Source organism: Pseudogymnoascus verrucosus (assembly GCF_001662655.1).
Source record: "Pseudogymnoascus verrucosus strain UAMH 10579 unplaced genomic scaffold scaffold_31, whole genome shotgun sequence".
Classification (NCBI taxonomy): Eukaryota; Fungi; Ascomycota; class Leotiomycetes; order Thelebolales; family Thelebolaceae; genus Pseudogymnoascus; species Pseudogymnoascus verrucosus.
Genome location: NW_017263682.1, coordinates 242,039 through 261,040, shown reverse-complemented (window position 1 = coordinate 261,040; position 19,002 = coordinate 242,039). Strand labels below are relative to the sequence as shown.

The window sequence follows — 19,002 nt, the reverse complement described above, 5'->3', positions numbered from 1 at the left end:
GATTGAAAGGTGTCCTGAAGCATCTGTAAGCGTAATTAATCTCCTAATCTCTTATTGGTGAATGTATCCACGGAATTTGAACCGCATCTGCATGGCTCCGTTTTGGGCGCGGAAGTGTAGCTTCATATGACTTATCGATGACGACGCTGGTCAAAAATGGTAGGCTTCTTTATGATTTGTAGGATTTTGCTCCTTGAACTATCTATAGATTAGGAGTCATACTCTAGGAATTATATATATTCCGTATTGTTCCATTCAAAATTCCATTCGTAGCCACTCCCATCATCATATACCAGCTTCACAACCAACACCTACCATCAGCTCTAAGCCGGGTCTCAAAATGCCAATGTAAACCCCCCAGACTCCATAAACTTAACCCCGCAATCCTAACACCCACAGGAAACTCGAAGGAAGCTGCCAGTGCGGCGGCGTCGAATTCACCGTCGACAGCAACACCCCCGTCCCCTACCAACTCTGCCCCTGCAGCATCTGCCGCAAAGTCGGCGGCTACAACGGCGCCGTCAACCTCGGCGCCATAACCTCCTCTCTCGACATCAAAAAGGGAAAGGAACTAATCAAGTGCGCCTCTCTTTCCACCGAACCACGCCTACTCTATTTTAAGTTTGACGACTAACAAGGAGGGTTATATAGGAAGTACAGCGCGATAAAAGACAGGGGCACCAAAAAAGAGCAGAAATGCACATCCGAGCGCTCATTCTGCTCGAACTGCAGCACGATGTTGTGGAATTACGATGCGGAGTGGCCGGAGCTGATTCATCCTTTTGCGTCGGCGATTGATACGGAGTTGCCGGTGCCGGAGGAGATGGTGTGTATTTTGGAGGGGAGCAAGCCGGAGTGGGTGCGGTGGCCGGAGGGGAAGAAGGTCGTGGTTAAGAAGTATCATCTTAGTTTGGAGGATTGGCATAGGGAGAAGGGGTTGTATGTTGAGTAGAGGCGGGAAGATGGCCTTAAGGTTGTTCCTTTGGGGTTTCAACAATATGAGGGAGCTATTACTTTTCGTGTCCGGACATACCATGCATATCAAAATGCACGTAATGCGTTGGAACATGGGACATATTTTTATCACTCCAAATGAAAGCAAGCCTGAACAATTTATACAACAGTACTTATTATGCACACGTTGATTTTTAATCTACTCTAAACTAATTAATTATTATACCAATAATCTATTACCGGGCGCCGAGCTATATATAACTTCCAGTTTGATCCTTTTCCTCAACTGGACTCGTTCGTACTGCGAAAAACTGCGCCGCTTACAACACAAGCATAAATCCAGCAGCACCCAAGAGACCAGCCATAGGAGCAGCGGTCCTCATGGCGCCTCCGGTGCTGGTGCCCGAGCTTCCGGCTCCTCCAGTAGAGGAGGCTCCAGTAGAGGAGGCTCCAGTCTCGCTGCCGGTGGAGGAGGACTCGGTAGCGGACGACGACTCGCTTCCGGTAGAGGAGGACTCAGTGGCGGACGACGACTCGCTGCCGGTGGAGGAGGACTCGGTGGCGGACGACGACTCGCTGCCGGTGGAGGAGGATGCCTCGGAGCTGGCGGTGGACGAGGCTTCGCTGCCGGAAGAGGCGCCGGTCTCCTGGGCGGAGGAGCCGCCGCCGGTGATGCTGCCGACGGCGCTGGTGATGCCGCCGAGGGCGCTGCTGACTGCTCCGCCGGCTGCAGAGGTGACATCTCCGACGATACTGGGAGGGATGTTAGGATATTGCTTTGTGGGAGTTTGGTGAAGGGGGTGAGAACTTACTCAACACGCTTCTCTGGCTGCTGGAGATCTGGGGTAGCGATGGCAAGGCCGCTGAGGAGGGCGACGGCTAAGTATTGGAATTGCATTTTGAAGTGAGTGGAGCTTATTAAGATTTTTGAGGCGTGGAAAATGAAGAGCAGTTGTGATATGTAGACAAGACTTTTGAACTTTTGAAATTCGAATGGAAGAGAGGACTGGAAATGAGGACTCCTACCCTTATATTAAATCATTCTTACTAATCTGTTGATAGCATTTTTATCATTATGATAGTATGACATATATCAAAGATACAATAGAGTATGATGATGATTTGTCGTCATGTACCCCTTATCGGGCAAGGATTGCCTTAGTGAACGGATATGGTCCGACGGATCAACGGGCAAAACCTGTAGCAGATACGCTATGTGGGCCGATCGTTTGGCAATTCAACATTATTGAAGCAGTGAAATCGTGAAGATCGTAGTTCTGGGGCTCCATGATCGACATCCCCGACTTCGTTGCTCTGCCATTGCTTGTGAGCTAAGCATAGTATGCATTGCAAGGTTCTTAGCGCCGGTACATGGGGAAAGTTGGAACTTGGTGTGGAACATCTCGGCAATTCACAAGCGCGTATATCACGTGATACGTATTTATGAAATCTATTGTCGTTTTCATATGTGTGGCGTCGAGGATGTGGCGCCGGCGCGGGTTGTGGCTGTGTCTCTGCCCGCCCATGACGAAACCCCCACCAGGTAGAAGTGGGATATAGTGTTCTGGAATGTCAATCCTGCCCTTTCGTCATTCTTGTTACGTTACCTGGAGGGAAAATCAGGTAGTATCCACTCGTGGAGATGGGGATCTTTAAAATAGAACACTGATCTCACGATATTCGGGTCTCGATATATTATTTCTCGGTGAATCACTCCGAATTTCCCGTCGGGCAAGCGCCTAGGAGACGCTCTAGACAATCCGGCGGTAGGCGGTGGAGACTTGATGGATTTCACAAACTTGTGAGCCCGGAAGACCCGTTACGTAAAGATGAGAGGCTGCATATAAAGGAACATAGCTCGTAGATGCCACGGACAGGTACTTGCAGCGGCAACTCCGGCTAGCTGCCTAGAGTGAATAGAACGATGGTAGGATGAAGGGGAAACCTCTTGGCGATGTCACCGAGAGGTAATCCATATAGATATCTCCCCTGCTTCCAGACCAGCCACATACAGACCGTAGGATGCTGCATGTCTGTGGCGCTGTGCGCGTTGTGTGCGCTTCCAGCTGGTGGCTGTGTCTTAGGGATATATGCATCCTCTCCAACAATTTCTCGGATCCTGAGCTGTTGTGGTCGACTAGTGGAGTGTGAAGGGGTTGTCAGGCGCCCTATGCGGCACACCCCCCATCGTATGGGATGTCACGCCAGAGACAGCCAGAGACAGCCTCGTCGTCTGGTACAAATCCTTTCACGAGGTATTTATTTTTCTAGCATCTAGACTCTGTCAGACGAGACTTCTGCACCATATTGTGTCTGGGGAGGATGATATTTGATGCCTGCCTGACTCCTAGAACTCCACTTTCCCCTATGCTAGCTCGCATGACAGAGCCATGGACGTATGCTAGAAGCACTTTTCGTACCTTGCGTCGTCGCTGTCTGTCAACAAACCATCAGTAAAGGTAAGTAAAGTAGCGGCGGGTACCTCTAGCAGTGCCACATTTAGTGCGCAGAAGGGTGTTTTCAGTGAAGGGCGTCGACTGAAATGTAGGGGTAAAGAGGCCTAATAGGCGCAAAAGGGCCTCTTGGAGCTCAGCCACTGGACGTTACGTGCATGAATCCCATGATATATCAACGAGTCAACGAGTAACAAATTATATGGCGCTTTCTATGCGCTCTCACTACTGCATAAGTAGTGGAGGAAGCGTATAATTAATGCCCCTCGTTCCAACCCCTCCACTTTATTATTCGCTCACTCACCCATCTCTCTGCCAAGCTAACTCACTGGGTGCCGACTTACCCCTCCAACCAACACCCCCGCCAGCCTTCTACAGGATAACCTGAAACCCTTCCCACACAGTAACAACTTTCTATTCATCATCATCATCATCATCGCCACCTTATACTTCAACTTCACTGCTATCTTAGCTCTCTTGCTTACACTCACTATCGCTCTTGGCTTCAACATATTCCCTAGTGCAATATAGCCTTGGATCTATAGTGAGCTCTACAATCTACTCATCGCACAGGGTTCAAAGCCTGGTTGCTACCCAAAGCTCGTCGCAAACTTCATCTCCAGGTGTTGACGCAGACGTTGTTCTGATTTAACATATCCGTCGCCATAATGTCAACCTACGACTCCTACGAGACCGAAGCTCCACGGCGGCACCGATCGCACCGGCACCACCACCGGGACGAGCGGGACGACCCTCGTTACGAAACCACGGATACGTACGTCAGAGGCCCGGCTATTGTCGACCCACCATATGTCTCATCGCGACAAGATTTGACACTTCGCGGACGAGAAGATAGCGACCTCTCCATCGAAGAAGTCCCCAGAGCCTTTCCGCCGCCCGGTACGGATGATCGCTATGGCCCTCCTGCGCGATCCCGCTCGGTCGACCGACACCCCCAGTACGGCCAGTACCTCGGAGACACCAGACGCTCCGAACGAGACAGAGACGATGATCGCCGTTCGACGGGCGGTGAGAAGGAGAAGAAGGGCGTAAGGAGACGCCGCTCGCTGTCGCGCAACCAGAAGATCATGGCAGCTGTCGGCGGCGCCGCTTTGGCTGTTGGCGGCAAGGAGCTATGGGACTATCGCCAATCCAAGACGCACGGAGGCGAGCGCAAGGACCGAAACATACTAGCCACCGCTGCTGTTGGCGCTGCTGGTGCCTTCGCTGGCTTTGAGGGTGCTGATATCTATACGAAGAAGTTCGCCGACAAGAAGGAAAAGGAGGTCAAGGAGAAACACGCTATCGCCTACGACAGGGATGGACACGCAATCGAGTACTGTTCAGAGGAGGAGAAGGAAGAGAAGCCCAAGAAGAGCCGCAGAAAATCCATCGTCGAAGGGGCCATGGGCCTTGCTGGCCTGGGCGCAGCTGCAAAAGCTATGGGTGGCCATGACGACGACCGCAGCGACCGTGGTGACCGCCGTGACCGCGATGATCGCGATGACCGTCGCAGACGTCACAGCAGCGAATCGAGCCGCGGCAGCCGTCGAACCAAGGGAGATGGCGAGCGAGGCCGAGGCAAGTCACCTGAGGGTGTTGCTAAATTCCAGCAGGCTGCAAAGGCTGCTTTACTCGCTGGTGCAGCTGAGGCCTTCCGCGTTCGCAACGAGCCAGGGGGGTGGAACGGTGCTAAAGGCAAGCGCATCTTGACAGCTGCCATTGGAGCTGGTGGTGTTGGCGCAGCCGCTGCTGGCGACAACCCAGAGCACAACAGCAAACGCCATCTCTTGGAAGCTGTTGTTGGCGGTTTGGCAGGAAACAGACTGATCAACGGAGCTCGAAGCGACGATGGCAAGTCTTCCCACGGCGGAGGTGGCCGTCACCGTTCTCGTTCCAGATCGGCAATGCCACTCGCTGCTCTTGCAACTGCAGGTCTAGGAGCCTTCGCTGCCAAGAAGCACCACGACCGCTCGACATCCCGCTCTCGCGACGACCGCCGAAGAAGATCCGGCTCAGAAGACAGCCAAGAATCCAGACGCCCCAAGCGCAGCAAGAGCGTCACCGACTACGCGCGAAAGGGCCTAGCAGCACTCGGTCTGAACGACGCCGCCGACGACCGCCACGGCAGCAGCAGACGGGACAGGGACCGCGACATGGACGACTCGCGCAGCGACGTGCGCAGCCACAAGTCGTCATCTCGCCGCCACCGCGACGACAGAGATAGAGATCGGGACTTGGATTCCTCAGACGACGACTACGACCGTAACCGCCGCGACGACAAGCACCGGGACAGGGACTACGATGACCGGCGCAGCCACAGGGGGTCGGACGGCAGAAACAGGCGAGTAGCCGAAGGCAAACAAGCGATTAGCGATTCTGACAGTCTTGGCTCCTCTACAGATGATAACAAGAGGATCAAGAAGATGAAAGGTAAGCAATTTCTTACTGCTGGTCTTGCGACCGTGGCGACCATTCATGCGGCGCATAATATATATCAGAGTGTGGAGAAGCGGAAGGCGGGGCATAAGGCGGTGGCGGAGGGGGATATGACTCCGGAAGAGGCGAGGAAGGAGAAGGCGAAGGCGAGGATGCGGACGGCGGCTTCGGTGGGCATTGCTGGCCTTGGTATCAAGGGTGCTATCTCTGGTAAGTATTTTCTGCAACTGCTATTATACTACTCTCCAAATTTACTAACCCGACAATCAGAATGGAAAGAAATGAGCGAAATGAGAGAGGAATACCGCAAAGCCCAAATCGAACGCGCAGAACGCCACCAAAAACGCTGCGATCGCGCTGCCACCCGCTCCGACCAAGGGCGCAGCAGACGCGTCTCTCCTAGTCGCCGCATCGCAGACGCGCCTTACCAGTCGTCGTCGGATCTCTCTCCCCCGGATGCGAGGAATAGTCGTCAACGCCTCTATATCGACGATGATCCCTACGCGCCGTATGCTCCGGACTTGCCCCGGCCTCCGGGGTTTGATTCTCGAGACTCGCGGGACTCTCGCAGGCGATGAAGACTTCTTTTTTTGACACGACCGTTACGACGTTATGAAACTTTACAATACAACGCATTCTTCTTCAGAATGGAGTCAGGGACTCCAAGCAATGATACCCTAGCACATACTTCGCGCCGCCACCCGCATCGCCAGCCAGCCTCCACAACGCCTTCCTGCCTGCTTATTTATCCATCTTCTTTTCATTTACCCAACCGGCATCACCATGCCTGCATTTCTTCATCTCGTGTATGGAGTTCGTTCGTTCTTACCTTATCGCAAGAATACAAAACTGATTTTCCACCCCCCCTGTGATTAGCTCGACGCACTTGAAGCCCAGAGCCAACCCCGATATTTTATACCTCTGTGCCTCTTTGCGCCCAACTTCCTCCTTCCCCGCCTGCAAGTGACCTGCAGATCGACGCAAGCTTGCATGGAGGTTTTTTTTTCGTACTTTCGACACACGATTTTATACGAGTACCCTACCTACCTACCCTGCACAGCGAGTGCGGGATGAGACACGATACGAATTACGAGCGGCGGATACCCACGAAACGAACGAACGAACGGTGGTTGGATGTGGTAGGGTGGATGGGATTGGGTTCGGGGGGGGGGGGGGGGTTTCCTACTATTAAATACGTTTTTTTTTTTTCTTACTTAGTTTATGTTTTATTTCCGCGATGTCTTTTTTATATTTCAGATCTCAGATCTCAGACCTTTGCAAGGATGCAGGATAAAATGGGACTCAACTCCTGGGTTCTTTATGTGTGTGGGAATTGGGGAGAAGTTGGGTTGGGATGGTAGGATGGGGGGGGTAATGCCTGATGATTATATACTTTTTTTTACGAGAAATGGATTTCGTATACTTGAGCTGCGTAGATATGATGTGTTACATACATGACTTCTAAACGAGGAGTGTGGACGATCGAGACATAGTTCGTAGATACTCTCTTACCCAAACCCGCACGCGTCGACTTTATTCACCCCATTTATATTTATAACCCAGTCAGTCATAATCACAAAATAATCACAAAAAAGCACATCCAACACAAATATCAATATCAAAAAATTCTCAACATTCTCCATCCCCCCCGCCCCCTATCCCCATATCCCCACCCAAGTTTTCAGTTAATTTTCTATAATTACAGTAACAACAAAGTCCCAAACGAAGTTGATCATATCATTCCCCCCTCCCCCCCCTTCCCTTCCCTATTTCCCTTTCCCCCCTCTGTCCCCCATCCCCACCCCCCCGCCCCTTAACCCTTCCCGCCCACGCGACCCTCCACCCCAGCCCGGCTCCGAAAACCAGGCAAACCCACGAAAAAATCCTGGGAAAATCCCAACGCTTCCCCCCCCTTGTCTATGCGTAGAAGAAGAAAAACCCGTGGGACGTAAAAGTGAAGAAAAAGTGCAGACTCCCGTCGCGCAATTTGGTGGTAGGAAGGAAGACGGTGGCAATGGCTGGCTGTGGGTGGTGGTGTTGCTGTTTGGATCCCATATTTTCTTTACCCAAGTCCAAGGGCTGGCTAGGTTTGGAAAAAGTCGTGCCCTGTGGCAGTCGTCGTCGGCACTTCCTTCCGCAGCCATGAAGCAGACAGAGCAGTCCAGATATCTTCACACAAAAAAAGCACACGACCGCAACGCACAAACACAAAAAAACAAAAAACAAAAGTCACACAAAATCCATCCCATTCGCAACAAAAGGATGTCCAAATACGCAATTTTTCCCAACCCCCTCCCCATATTTTCAACGCCAGCAAAGTGTCGGGCAAGTGTGGGCCAGTTTTGTGTGTTGTTGCAAAAGACAAAAAAGAGTTTTCAAATCTTGAGAAGAACGATGTCGTCGTTAGATAAACGAATTTTTCCATAAGAAGCTAATAACGAAGACCTAGTCGGCTCGTTTTCCGTGCGGCGTGCGCGGGTTTTTCCTTGCATAGTTGCGTGAAAGCAGTTGGTGTACACAAAAAAATAAAAAGAAGCAAAAAAAGCAAATTCCGATATCCCGAATTTTCCACACAAGGGGCGTTGGTTTGGTTTTTATTACTTGAACAATTGCTGCGGTTTGGTTATCCCGAGATTTTTGTAGAAAGAAAAAAGAGAAGAGTGTGTGCGTGTTCCTTTATGATCCGAAAAGTGTAGTAGTAGTTCAAATGAAGTTTTTATGCGAGAGAGTGGCGCTCATTAAAGTAGGTATATCGGTGACAAAAAGGTCCAGAGGGACGCCTGCATGGCGATGCGTAGTTGTGGTGTAGTTGTGTAAACGGACATGTCGAAAACGAAGAGGTATCTTAGCATTCGTAAGAGGTAGGTAGGTAGGGCCAAGATATCGAAGGTTGCAGAAACGGAAGAGCGAGAGAGCGAAGCATAAACAGCGACAAACCTTCTACCTCTCCAACTCCTCCCTCAACACCGGATCCACAAACCCATCCACCTTCTTCCGACTCTTCATATCCAACGCGCCATTCCTCCACGCCGCCCTCAACTTCGCAAAAGCAGGCCTATCCTTCGCCCTATCCTCCTCCCTCACCAACTCCACATAATGCCTGGCAAACACCTCCGGCACCGTGCGCTTCTTGCTATTCAGCACCTCATCATAGAACGTCACGAGGTGATTCATTCCAAACATCGCCTGGCGCCCCGCGTCCTCGTGCGCGCACCGCCGGAACTCCTCGTACATCTGGGGGTTGAAGTTGCGGATCAGGAAATGCGCCCAGAACTGGTAGAGGACTTTCATGTCGTTGTCGACGTCGGCGGGGGGGGAGGAAGGGCGGTTGGAGAGGGCGCGCGAGCGGATCATGGTGTAGGGCTCGCTGGTCTTGGATTCGGAGGGGGGGGAGGTGGCGTCGACTTGGCTTTTGAGCCACATGACGGGGGGGGCGTTGCCGAAGACGAGGCGCGTGGGGGACATGGTTGAGGGGCTTAGGGAGTTCCTTAGGCGTTCGGGAGAGCTGTGGTGGATTAGAAAACTGATATATAGATGTAGTGACACAGGTATAACTTACATCTCCGAGCTCTCACTGCTGCCGTTTGTAAGTGGGCGACCCTGACGCTTCTCAGCCTCCTGGAGCTCCTCAGCGATGACACGCGCATCAATCGAACCATTCGAGAAAGTCCTCGAGTTCCCATTATACGGAACCCTCTGCGGAGCCTCCCCAGACGCCTTCTGGCTGTACACAACAGTCAGGCTGGTAATCTCCTCATCCGCAAACGTAGTAGGAACATCAACATAGTCCGCCGGATTGAACGCCGGCGCAGGCGCAAACTCCGGCACCGCAGCCGAGAGCGGCGAATCGTGCATGGGAGGAGGAACGAATCCGTTCTCGCCGTTCATATTCGGCGACCCAGCAGCGTAGGGAGTGAAGCTCTGGACACCGTTCGGGGAGAATGGTGGCGGGGGTCCTCCTTGTGGGCCCTGGGGCATCATTCGCTGAGGCATCTGCTGCCCGCGAGGATGCGATTGACGGTAGAACCTCTCTGGGCCCTTGTTCCTCGCGGCCTCATCTCTCTCCTCAATAGGAAGAACCCACTTCTCCCAGCCGTCGTTTCTCCTGAGCCTATCGACGCCGTCGTCTCCGACGACAATCTCGATGACATCAGACTCCTGGCACGAGTAGCGGAGGAGCTCAAAGTCCTGAGTGAGGGACTGGATTCTCTTGAATCCTGCGATGAAGGACAGGAAGACAAATCCTTGCGAGTCCATGTGCTTCCTCAGGAAAACATCCTTGCACAAGTTGTCGATGGAGAAGTAATACTCCAACTGCATCGTAACCATAGCCATAACAGAGTAAGGCTCCACATATGGGTTGTACGGCACAGCGCTCATGCTCTGCATACCAGGGTAATCAAACATAGCACCATTCGTAGCAATCGGCGACATCATCGGGGGCCCATTCGGGTTCCCCGGATACCTCGGATACATCGGTCCCGAATTCGGGTTCGACTGCGATCGCGGCGGAGGAGCTCCACTGCGTCCACGCTGCGCCGGCTGCGGGAAGCCACCCGGAAATGGCTGGGATGGGGGAGTGGGGCTGTATGGGCCATTCGGTCTCATGTTGTAGCCGTTAACTGGCTGCTGGACCTGGCCATTGCTGTAGGCCTGCTGAGGATGTTGCTGTCCGTTGGCGAAGTTGCCGTGGTTGCCGCGGCCACGGTATCCGCCACGGCCGCGCTCAGAGCGACCCTCGCCGCGCTCACGCCCTTGGTGTCCGTTGGCGTCCTTCTGGAAGTCGCCGGCGCGGGCATTGAACTCGCTGCGCATGTCATAGCCGGCAGAGTGCGGGTGAGCATGCGAATCAGAGGTGCCGTTTGGCTGCTCATTCTTCTGAGACCTCGCGCCATCACTTGGGCCATTGGTAGACTCTGTCTGTGTCGCGATGGATGATCGACGACCATTGGAAGACGCTGCGGCGTCGGCCTTTGCTGCCGCGGACTCGGTCTTCTTCTCAGCAGTAGAGGGCTTGCGCGCATCACGATACGAATCGCCTGCAGACCTCTTGGAGGCGTTAGGTGGGAGAGACGTAGCGCGGCCACTGCCATTGCTGTCTCTGCCACGCTCGCGGTTATCAGAGCCGGTATTCTCAGAAGAGACAGTCTTGTCTCCACCGTGCCCATCATTCGATGACTGACCACCACGGCCGCCGCCATCGCGACCAGCAGGACGTCCCGCACGGCCTCTAGCTCCACGAGCTGGCAGCGGGGTGTTGAAAGTGACGGATGGTGTATACGGCACGCTAACCCACTTCTCCTTCTGCCTCGGCTGCTTATTCGCGCTGGACTCAGCGTCCTTCTCATCCTTATCAATCTTCTCCTGCGCCTTGCGCTTCTCCTCCTCCAGAGCAGTCTCCGGGGTAGGCCATGAAACGGCGTCTCCAACGGGCGGTGGCAGCTGGTTCGCAGCAGCCTTCTCGTCTTTGTCGCCTACTCGGCTTCCTCGCGGGGCAGATCTCTTGTTGTAATCCTCCTTCCCCCTGGACGACTCGCCGTTCTTCTTCTGACCCTTGGTCTCTCGTGCAGTTCCGTTCTGGCTCGGGCCAGCGGACTTCTCGCCCTCATCGGCCTTGGGTTTCCTCTTCTCGGCGGGCTTCACCTCAGTCGACGCCTCGGCCGCTGTGGGCTCCTCGGACGCTGGCTTCGAGGCCATGCGCTGCTGCCAGAAATTTACGGCAGGCGGTGGTGCTGCAACCAGGATCTCCGCTGGCTTTGGCTCCTCCTTCTCTTTCTCGGCATCCTTGTCGGCGTTCTTGTCCTTCTTTCCTTTCCTCGTCTTTCGTCGATCGCCCTCTGGCTTCTCAGAGACGGTCTCGGACGCGGCTAGTCGGTCCCATGGCGAGTCCGACAGCTTCGGTGCAGCAGCAGCCTCCTCCTCGCGGGGAAGTGTTGATGTCGAAGCGGTCCCGTAGCTCGGCGATGTGGGGACCGAGTTCTGGAAGGACGCAGTGGTCGAGCTGGCTAGGGTTCCGGGAACCTTGACATCGGCGTCACCGTTGGTGCTCCGATCAGCATCAGACGTGGCTGCGGTATTGCTGAAGTCCAGCGAGGACTCAACGGACAGGCTCATATCTTTCGATGGTGTGTTTGTGCCCGAGGTATTCTGACTTGAGAGCAGCGAGGCGTTCGCCGCAGCGCGACCTTTTGCAGCCTGCGCGTATGAGAAAGCCGCGGCCGACTCTCTTGTTGTTGCTGTGGTAGTCATCGTGTAGATGTGTGTGTGTGGTGGGTGGTCGAAAAAAAGACTTTTGGGAGTAGAAGCGATTTCCGAGGGCGAAAATGCTTGGGTATCGGGGTCTTCCGCTATTACGGCTGAAAGAAGTTCAGCACCTCCAAAGGTGGATGAGCGGAGAGGTGTTGCTAGACCTCCCCGCACGGCACGTACGATTGCCTCTCAGGATTCGTGTTGTCGATTCACCGAGAAAAAAAGTTATGCCTTGCAACTTGTTCTGGTTAAGAGTTCAAGCCACAATTGTAGAGAGAGAGAGAGAGATCGGGTGATCGGAAGTGCCCAGAAGAACAGGTGTAACCTGAGTGAGACCTCTTCGAGAATCGACCAGAGTCGAGTTGTATCGGTGTAGAAGTCGGTCGTCGTCTGTGGACTCTTGTGGTTAGGTTGTCACGATCTGAAATCCCGCCGCGAAACCAGAGCGCGAGCGATGAAAAGTGTGGGTTGCGAAATGCAATGGGCCCCAGCGCTGGAACTCGTGCTCGCGAGGGCGAAATGGGCTAAGTGGGAATCGATTGGTAAAGATGGACTCTGTAAGGTCAAGGTAGTTAGCATCAATTGTTGTTGGGCTGGATGGAGGTGGTGGTGGTGGTGGTGGACAAATAGTTTGTTGGAGGGATGGATGGATGGATGGATCACGAGTGGCGCGAAAAAGAAGAGGGCCGTTTGGGGCTGTGGGGTACAAGGGAAGCGAACCTCGTGAATGTTCACCTTGCAGCCAGAGGGTGAATTATGAACAGGATGAATCTGGCGGCAGAGTCGGTGGGTGTTTTGGTGATCGAATGGGGGGGAAAGTTTCCAAGGTTTGGTGAGGTTGGAGGTTCGGCACGTATGGACTTGCTTGCTGTGTGCTCTGCTGCTGCTTTCACAAGCGGAGACACGGGAGAGAACACAAAAAGTCGAGAGGTGGTCGATCGCTGGGCGAAGGAACCTTTTGTCTTTTCTTGTCGCTGGCTGTTCAAAGAATGTCGACCCAAACAAACACCCAGTTAAACCCAGATGTTTAGAGGTAGAGAGAGGGAAGTTTAGGAAAAAGGTGACTTGGGAGAGGGAAGGTGGAGGAAGGTCTCAGGTTGGTTGGTAGGGCTAAAAGGTTGTGTTCTTTTTGGGTTGTTGATCTGGAATAATGTGGTTCACAAAAATATTAGCCCGGCCGTGCTAAACAAATTTCGCTGGGCTGCCTTCTTTCTTTTCCCACATACACCCACATACCACACCCGTAACTCGGCTAGGTCAGGAAAAACTCCATATAAACCAAGTAAGTAGCCAAGCCGCGGACTTTATTATGTAGTAGTCTACTGGATGGATGGAAATAACGGTTGGCAATTGGTAAGAGGGGGGGAAAAAAGGGATTTTATTTCACGGGAATTATTTCTTAATTTTTATTTAATTCTGTAGCAGTGTGGTTTGTAGTTGATTCCTCTATTTTATTTTGGCTGTTGGCGCCTAGAAAAATAAAATCATCCCCGTTTGGCATACAGTACTCCATCCATCCAGCTCCTTCCAGCTCCGTACAGCCCCAGCCTAGCCCAGCACTCTCCCCTCCCTTCCCGTATGCACCCTACACAACACGCCCTACAACAACCTCGTCATATCGTCATAGTGTCAAAGTCAAACGACCGATGTGGCCTGTGAGATGAGATGAGGGTAGATCCACGGCCGGCGCTCCAGCGGCAGTCTGTGCACCCCAGTTCAATACATTCTTCAGCCAGTACCAGTAGTAATTAGTAGTAGGTAGTAACGGAAGTATACAGTAAGTAAGTAGTAGTAGTAGTATAGCCAACACACACAACAACACACGCCATAAAACTAATCCCTCACCCTACTTCTTCCCTCCCATCCCTCCCCCTCCTCCCCTCCCCCTACCCTGACCCGACCCAACCTGACCTGACGTTCCGGCGGCCGCGGCAAACCAGAGCGACGATGCCGGCCGCAGATTAAGGATATTCTTTCCTTCCGCCGCTAAGGGGATTAAAAAACGGCACATCTCCGTCTCCTTGCCCTTTCTCTCTATTTCCCGTAAAAAGGAACTAACTAACTAACTAACTAGATTAACGGGCACATCCCCTCTTTCTCTGTCGGGAATTTCATAAATTCGGCGTAAATGTACCAATTAAACGCCGCCGACGAACTAGTGAGGGGCTCAGGTTAAGGTCAAGGAAGCGGGTTCTAAACATATAACAACATACGATGGTAGGAGGGTACGAATGGTACGTATGAATACGAACAGTACGAAACAGTAGGAATAACCATGGATCGTGTTTATAGTTGCATAAACAGGAACATGGATATCTGTACTCCCCCGCAACCTGATCCTACCTAAATTACTGTAAGCAAGGTCTAGAGGAGGATGGATGGGCAAACCAAACCCGGCTTGACATGAATGTATGCATGTATGTACAGTAGCAGCAGCAGTAGAAGCAATAGAAGTAAGTAAGACTTGAACCCTTAGCCAGCCATTCCTCCTCACCAGCGACGGGAATGGCAAGTAACCCGCCTGTCTTGTCTGAGTGAGTGAATTGCAGGGTAGCATTTCTTCACCGGCGCGACGGGAATGGTAAGTAAGCCGACCCGACTGTCTGACTGACGGGTAGGCTGGCTGGCCCGTTCACACTTCTTCAACAGCGAGCGACTGGCTGTCTTCCCTTCTTCAACTCTTCCAATACCAGTAAGACGTCTCAAACATCTCCAGTGGCAAGTAAGCCTTCTTCAGCGCCGCCCAACAAGGCGAACGGGCGCGGGTACGACGTCTAGAATGTCTCTAATCCTGTCGCCTCAGCTTACTTATCTTAGGTGTTCTTAAAATATTCCTACCATATTCCTACCATATTCCTACCAAGTATTCCTACTCTACAGCTGTATGTACGTACGTACGTGTTGTCTGTGTAACAACCGGCAAACAGGTAGGAAGACAGACAGGCACTCTCCCCTCCCGCTCTGGCTTACCATCCCGCCGTCTCATAGTTGCAAAACACGGTTCTATTCATCCGTCCATGAATCATACCATACCATGCACCCCGCGCCCGAACCGGCGGTCCAGAACTATTGCGCTGACGCGCATGTGGCGTTGGCCCCAAGATTATATGGTTATGCAGAGGAGGTGGTTTCGAGGATAAACACACGCGCAAAAATACACCCGTGGAAACACCATGAACCATTCCTTCCTTCCTTTCTTTCTTTTCCCATAGCTTACCGCCGGCCGGTCAGCACGCGTTTGAATCCTCCCGTAAGATCGAGGGGGCTGGGCTGTCATCTCGCCGTTTTAGAGTTTAACCACCCCGCCACATCTCATCTTATCGACGGCGGGGTAAATAAAAACTGGCCAGACCACGTATATAGATCTATTTGTCGCTCAGTCTGAAACGCTGTGCCAGAGTTTGTCTGAGATATGGAGGGTTTGTCGATGATTGGATGTCATTGCTGAGTAAACATCTCTCTTCTTATTATATATATAAAAAGATGCTCTATATACACAGAAAATCCCTGGTTGTAATAGGTATCATACTTATACAAGCCGTCTCCCCCCCCCTCCACCCCATCTCCGATTCATCGCTCAATACATACAGACATGCTTCGCTAACCCGGCGCGGCAAATAAATTATCATTCCCATTCCCCATTCTCATCTCAGCTTCTATGACTCTCAACTCTCGTTCTCATCATACCCAAGCTCAGCCAGACACCCACGCCGCAGCCCTGCGAGCCCCAAACGTAGTAGCAAGGCGCAGTCCGCTCGATCCCATGGGGAAATAACTAATAAGATACCAAAGCAAACAAGCTAGTTGAATAATAGCCGAAAATAAAGTCAAAAGCGTGCTCTTCAACTATATTGGAAAAAACACAAAACGGTCAGCTGATGTCCCTTCCAAATCTTTTCGCCACTCTCCCAAAGGAGCAGCAGACTTAACAATGACGATGACGAAGACTTACCCCGAGCGAAAAATACAGAGTCAGCCCGATAGACCCGAAATACGCCGCGGTGAACGGCAACCGCTGCGCAGACACAAGGTGCATCCCATAAGTCATCGGGCCCATCATGACGGCCCACGACGCTAGGAAGAGGACGGACCCGAGTGACCATCTATAAATCGGGGCTTGGTGTTAGCCTTCTGTGTGTCTTCGGTGCATGAACTGTAGGGGCTTTTCATCGAAAAGTGAGAAAAGTAAAATCGCTTGGGATCCACCTCTGAGTGGGCGACTGAGTCGCAGAGGAATGCGCCACACACCCACGCCCATGATGGTGGGGGAGGTAAGAGCTAGCATGTGCAAATGGGCGGCTAGCAGGTTCGTTGGCGCGATTGTGGTTGGGGGCGTGCGCATGTTGTCTCAGAAGCGCCCCATAACGTGCCAGTGAAGGGTGACAAGGGGAGCTGAAAGAATAGAAATAATGCGATTTTGAAAAGGCTAGTACTTACAGGATAGCGAATTTGCGCGGCTTCAACGCCATGACGGGGAAGAGCGCGAAACAGATGACGAAGCAGGCGAGGGCGCCGACGTTGCACCCGCTGAAGATCAGGATTCGGTCCCATCTGCTCACTGAGGTAACGTTAGACACGATCTTGGACCCATACCTTTTTTCTTTCTAGACTTTAGAGTAGATGATGCAGCAGAGTTTGATAGATCGGGGGACCCGCTCATACATGGACGGCCCCAGTAGATCGGGACGGAGGGGTAGATCGAGGTTCCTTCCCGTCCGTCGCGAACTGGTGGAGGTGGAGGTGCTAGAAATACGAGAGAGGGGCTTAACTCACGTGCAAAGAAGCCTTCTTCCTCCTCCCTCCTATTGGGTGCTGGTAATGGTGCCCCCGGCCCCTCGGTGGTTGGGAGCTGGACGTATCCATCTCCTCCGAACGGGTTGAGCGACTTGATAGACGAGAGTAGGCCGCTCTGCTGCGAGGTGTCTATGGGTGCTTCCTCGCGGCGGGACCAGCCTAGGGAGTTCATGGAATCGCGGAACGATGACGACGCCATGGTCTGGTATATGTGTATGTGTATGGTTTATGGGGGATATGTGTGTCTGAGTGCTACGCCACGCAAGGAGGATCTTCAGGATTCGGGTTGACCGATCTCATGCAGGAGTATATGCCGGTAGTTGACTCAGATAACCTCTTGGGATCAATGCCGTTGGAGTCGCACCGAGGAGATTCGATGTGTGTGGGGATGTAGTGCAGAAGGGTGAGGGAGTAACGCAGGTTCGGTCGAGATGTGAGGGTTTCGATATGCGCCGTGGTGGATGCTGAGGTCGGGGAGTGTGTCCAATGACCAGTTAGCGGAGACCGGGATTCGAAAGACGATGGTGGGATATGTCAGGTCTGTAAGGATCTGTGAGGACTATTGGCTAGGGCGCGTGATCGTGTTTATGGGGAAGTGGTGATGGGGAGGCTGTAGAAGCTGTCTGTCCCAAGGTCGAGATGGTGGTGGAGGCTGGCGAGGTCGAGCTCTCCTATTGGTCGGTTGGCGGGAACGGAGATCGGCTAGAGTGCGGCAGCAGACCAAAGCGCGCAGTAGTGTCGATGAGAGGGCACTACGGTATGAGTACTATGAATTAACGTCGAGTGTGTGCGAAGTGTGTGTAAAGTGCGCGTGGGTTGAGACAGAAGGACGGGATGTATATACGCCTTTGAAGTCTCAAAAACTATTTTTTATTGAAGGGGTGTGGTGGTTGATGTGGTGGTAGTTGATTGTTCTCGTATGCGTTGACGTGGGTGGATGACGGAGAAGCTTCTTGGAGGTGGAGGTGACTAGAAGCCATAGTAGCCACAGTAGCCATAATCGCAGAGTTGAGCCAATCAGAGCAACGGGATTATTTGAGCGCCACACCCATAAGTGGGCAAGGAAGGCAAGGAAGGCAAGAAGGGAAGGGAAGAGGCAGTCGGCGCGGACCTTTGGGAAGGAAGGAAGGAAGGAAGGCAGCGGGCACAAGGCAAGCACACACACACACACACACACACAGACACACACGGCAAGGCAGTTATCAAGTAAACGGCAACGGAGCCATGGACCGCCCGTCTGTGGCTTACAATATCACAGTACACGAGGCCGAACTAGAGAAAACATAGCCTCGTTAGCCTCGTAATGCTCCGGGCTTTCCATCGATAGTTTCCATGAGATACTATACTATACTACACTCTTGTCATCTACGGTGTATTCTATGAGTGTACCTGGAAATAGAATGGGATACAAGTGGGATGCCTGATCTGATACTGGCAGAGATGACGACAGTACATACGCATATACGCATATCCGCATGGGAATTAGGAAATACGGGGTTGGGCGTGCATCGATCTGCGGATCCGCTCTCTCTCCACATAAACCTAACCAGGTGGGTTAAAAGGCAAGCAACGTTGGCTTCGAAGGCAAATCAGAGACAATCTTCTCTCACCTCTCACCTCTTCCCGCCCTTTCGAAGGCTGGGAATGGCGGAATGGGAAATGGGAAATGGGAAATGGGAGAGGGAAGGGAGGCGTGGGAGGGAGGGAGGGTGTGCCTGCCACACTGAGACACACCGACGCCGAGATCGAAGCTAATTGTGAGACCTCCTTCAGCGTGCAAGTCACTCTCCCATGCTATTTTGCCATGGATGATACACATCCCCCACCATCTCCCACCATCTCCCACCCATCTCCCACCCATCTCCCGCCGGCAAGTCAGGAAACGTGGGCTGGACGCCGCCCCCTCCACCAAGAATAGGTGAGAAATGTGTAGAGCTTTTGGGGGGTCAAGAGGTCAAGAGGACCAGTCAGGAGAGAGAGGAGTGTCTGATGAGAGGATGGAGGGCCGTCGGTATCGCTCATCGTTCTCATAGCACCGCCCCTCTTCCTCCTCTCCTCCTTCTCCACTCCCGTTTGATAAAAGCCATGTCTCGTAAAGATAGAAATAGAAGCA

At 52.7% G+C, this 19,002-nt stretch overlaps 5 protein-coding genes across 5 annotated transcripts; 2 read left to right on the top strand and 3 right to left on the bottom strand.

The window, feature by feature from the left end:
* Window positions 1–164: 164 nt before the first annotated feature.
* VE01_06634 (uncharacterized protein) lies at window positions 165–1,145 on the top strand. Its single transcript, XM_018276075.2, has 3 exons — window positions 165–348; window positions 400–579; window positions 652–1,145. The coding sequence occupies exons 1-3, from the start codon at window positions 341–343 to the stop codon at window positions 950–952; spliced, it is 489 nt and encodes a 162-aa protein (XP_018129111.1). The 5' UTR covers window positions 165–340; the 3' UTR covers window positions 953–1,145.
* VE01_06633 (uncharacterized protein) lies at window positions 1,136–3,533 on the bottom strand. Its single transcript, XM_018276074.2, has 4 exons — window positions 3,437–3,533; window positions 3,295–3,374; window positions 1,767–3,228; window positions 1,136–1,707 (listed from the first exon to the last, which is right to left on the bottom strand). Exons 3-4 carry the CDS (start codon window positions 1,850–1,852, stop codon window positions 1,275–1,277), a joined length of 519 nt encoding a protein of 172 aa, XP_018129110.1. The 5' UTR covers window positions 1,853–3,228; window positions 3,295–3,374; window positions 3,437–3,533; the 3' UTR covers window positions 1,136–1,274.
* A 542-nt stretch (window positions 3,534–4,075) lies between these two features.
* Window positions 4,076–7,001, top strand: VE01_06632 (uncharacterized protein; the record flags this gene model as incomplete). The annotated part of the gene is made up of 3 exons (XM_059463820.1): window positions 4,076–5,751; window positions 5,811–5,840; window positions 6,723–7,001. The coding sequence occupies 2 exons, from the start codon at window positions 4,076–4,078 to the stop codon at window positions 5,812–5,814; spliced, it is 1,680 nt and encodes a 559-aa protein (XP_059319589.1). The 3' UTR covers window positions 5,815–5,840; window positions 6,723–7,001.
* A 681-nt stretch (window positions 7,002–7,682) lies between these two features.
* On the bottom strand, window positions 7,683–13,289 carry VE01_06631 (uncharacterized protein). Its single transcript, XM_018276072.2, has 3 exons — window positions 12,816–13,289; window positions 9,406–12,650; window positions 7,683–9,351 (listed from the first exon to the last, which is right to left on the bottom strand). Exons 2-3 carry the CDS (start codon window positions 12,093–12,095, stop codon window positions 8,787–8,789), a joined length of 3,255 nt encoding a protein of 1,084 aa, XP_018129108.1. The 5' UTR covers window positions 12,096–12,650; window positions 12,816–13,289; the 3' UTR covers window positions 7,683–8,786.
* Window positions 13,290–15,928: 2,639 nt separating this feature from the next.
* SFT2 (protein transport protein sft2) lies at window positions 15,929–17,088 on the bottom strand (the record flags this gene model as incomplete). The annotated part of the gene is made up of 3 exons (XM_059463819.1): window positions 15,929–15,941; window positions 16,533–16,653; window positions 16,758–17,088. 3 exons carry the CDS (start codon window positions 17,086–17,088, stop codon window positions 15,938–15,940), a joined length of 456 nt encoding a protein of 151 aa, XP_059319588.1. The 3' UTR covers window positions 15,929–15,937.
* Between the last annotated feature and the right edge of the window lie 1,914 nt (window positions 17,089–19,002).